Source organism: Poecilia formosa, unplaced genomic scaffold (assembly GCF_000485575.1).
Source record: "Poecilia formosa unplaced genomic scaffold, Poecilia_formosa-5.1.2 Scaffold11, whole genome shotgun sequence".
Classification (NCBI taxonomy): domain Eukaryota; kingdom Metazoa; phylum Chordata; class Actinopteri; order Cyprinodontiformes; family Poeciliidae; genus Poecilia; species Poecilia formosa.
This window is the reverse complement of record NW_006799950.1, coordinates 975,735-978,418: the sequence shown is the minus strand read 5'-3', so window position 1 is coordinate 978,418 and position 2,684 is coordinate 975,735. Positions and strand designations below refer to the sequence as shown.

At 37.6% G+C, this 2,684-nt stretch overlaps 1 protein-coding gene across 1 annotated transcript; it reads left to right on the top strand.

Moving 5' to 3' along the window:
• The first annotated feature begins 7 nt into the window (after positions 1 to 7).
• LOC107835250 (myosin heavy chain, clone 203-like) lies at positions 8 to 1,856 on the top strand. Its single transcript, XM_016667589.1, has one exon. The coding sequence runs from the start codon at positions 11 to 13 to the stop codon at positions 1,466 to 1,468; it is 1,458 nt and encodes a 485-aa protein (XP_016523075.1). The 5' UTR covers positions 8 to 10; the 3' UTR covers positions 1,469 to 1,856.
• Positions 1,857 to 2,684: the final 828 nt, after the last annotated feature.

The following is a 2,684-nucleotide window of genomic DNA, read 5'->3' as shown; positions in this document are numbered from 1 at the left end:
CTATGAATCAATGACAAAAGAGTTCACGTTTCTGCAAAGCAGCGAAAAACGTTTACAGGCAAAATTGGACCAGGTGAAACGTTCATATGAAGAACTCGATCAGAAATATGAAAGAGATGTTTCTGGTCTTAAAGCCCAAGTGGAAAGACATCAGAAAGAGCTAGAGCATGAAAGAGAAGCCAGTTCAGATAGAGCAAAGAAAGACATCGAGGAAATCAACAAACTGAGAGAAGATCGAGACTACATCTATGAATCAATGACAAAAGAGTTCACGTTTCTGCAAATCAGTGAACACAATTTGCTGGTGGAGTTGGACCAGGTGAAACGTTCATATGAAGAACTCGATCAGAAGTATAAAAGAGATGTTTCTGGTCTTAAAGCCCAAGTGGAAACACATGAGAAAGAGCTAGAGCGTGAAAAAAAAGCCAGTTCAGATAGAGCAAAGAAAGACATCGAGGAAATCAACAAACTGAGAGAAGATCGAGACTTTATCTATGAATCAATGACAAAAGAGTTCACGTTTCTGCAAATCAGTGAACACAATTTGCTGATGGAGTTGGACCAGGTGAAACGTTCATATGAAGAACTCGATCAGAAGTATGAAAGAGATGTTTCTGGTCTTAAAGCCCAAGTGGAAACACATGAGAAAGAGCTAGAGCATGAGAGAAAAGCCAATTCAGATAGAGCAAAGAGAGATGACCTTGAGCAAATCTACAAACTGAGATATGAAGCAATGTCAAAAGAGGTTCAGACCCTGCATCAGAAATTCAAGAAGATCGCAAAAGATTTAAAATTTAATATGGGCCAATATGAAACAAGCCATTCTTCACTTCTACAGAAGGTGGAAAAGCTTCAGATAAAGATAATTCAGGAGACAAAAGAGCACTTGGAGAACGTGGTGCTTCTCAACAACATGAAAGCCATAAATGACACCCTCCGAGAAAACACGGCAAAAGAGATAGAATTACTGCAAGAGAAGGAAAGGGATGCGCAGACTCAGTTAGAGAAGGTAAAAGATTTATACCAGGTACTGCATTTTAGATATGAAACCGACATTGCTGCACTGAAACAAGAAGTAGAAAAATTTCAGCAAGTAAGTTGTGAGAGAAATATTAATTTGGAAAGAGCAAATGACTATCTAGACCTTTCCAACTCTCTGACAGATGAGAAGGAAGATCTCGAACAAAAAACACCACAAGAGTTCATAGATTTTCAAGAGGAGAAAGAGAGCCAACCTGACCATGTTGAAGTTTTACATCAAGAGGTTTCTTCTGAGGAGGATTTCTCAGAAGAAACCTCATCAGGTTGTTCCCAGTATTTTGAAATGATAGACTTCGCTGCAGGATCCATCCAGGAGAATTTGGACAACATGCAGGATGATAAAAGGAAAAAGCCAAAGCTTTCAATTTGGAAAAGAATGCAAAACTCTATGCGTTTGAAGAAATCGAAAAAAGAAAGAAAAGAGTGAACTAAAATCAAGAACATCTAGCTCTAACCATCGTGCCATGCGACACTCCGTTATGAGGAAATTTAGAAAGGCCAGTTTTTTTTCTTCCCTTTAACCACTTAAAAAAAGATCCCTTCCTAACCCAATTCCAAAGCACACTAAAACTTTAAGATGAATTTGAAATAGAAAAAAAGTGGGCAGCACGGAGATGCAGTGGCTAGCACTGCAGCTGCACAGTGAGGATGTGTCTCATCTTTGCTGTGTGGAGTTTGCATGTTCTCCCCGTGCCTGCGTGGGTTTTCTCCAGGTGCTCTGGTTTCCCCCACATCCCCTAAAACATGTAGGTTAGGTCAATTGGTCAATGTAAATTGCCCCCTAAAGGAGTTTAAGAAACTGCAAGAATTGCTTTTTTACACACATGCACTCATATAAACATGCACACACATACACATCCCTTCCATAGGCTGCCACCTTATCGTGGTGGAGGGGTTTGAGTGTCCCAGTGATCCTAGGAGCTGTCAGGGGCTTCATGCCTCTGGTTGGGTCACCCAGTGCAGACAGGTCCTAGGTGAGGAACCAGACCAAGTGCAGCCCAAAGACCCCTTATGATGAGTACCACCATTGGAAACAGTGTTCCCTCGCCTGGACGCGGGTCACCAGAGCCCCACTGTGGAGCCAGGCCTGGAGGTGGGGCACGCTGGCAAGCGCCTGGTGGCCGGGCTTTAACCCACGGAGCCCAATCAGGCTAAATAATACATATTTAGTTTACAAAATAAATTTAGCATTAAGCTAAATATTTGAGCTAAATGTTTATTTAGCTTAATGCTAAATTTATTAAGCTAAATATTTATTTAGCATTAAGCTAAATATTTATTTAGCTTAATGCTAAATTTATTAAGCTAAATATTTATTTAGCTATATATTAAGCTAAATATTTATTTAGCTTAATATTTAAATAGAATATTTAAATAAATAAATATTTATTTAGCTTAATGCTAAATTTATTAAGCTAAAGCTAAGCTAATAGATTTAGCATTTAGCATTAAGCTAAATTAATATTTAGCTTAATGCTAAATAAATATTTAGCAAAATATTTATTTAGCTTAATGCTAAATTTATTAAGCTAAATATTTATTTACCTAAATATTTATTTAGCTTAATGCTAAATTTATTAAGCTAAATATTTATTTACCTAAATATTTATTTAGCTTAATGCTAAATTAAGCTAAATAAATAT

Coding starts and splice junctions, on each gene's coding strand:
- LOC107835250 (XM_016667589.1), top strand. CDS start 11: ATGACAAAAGAGTTCACGTTTCTGCAAAGCAGCGAAAAACGTTTACAG.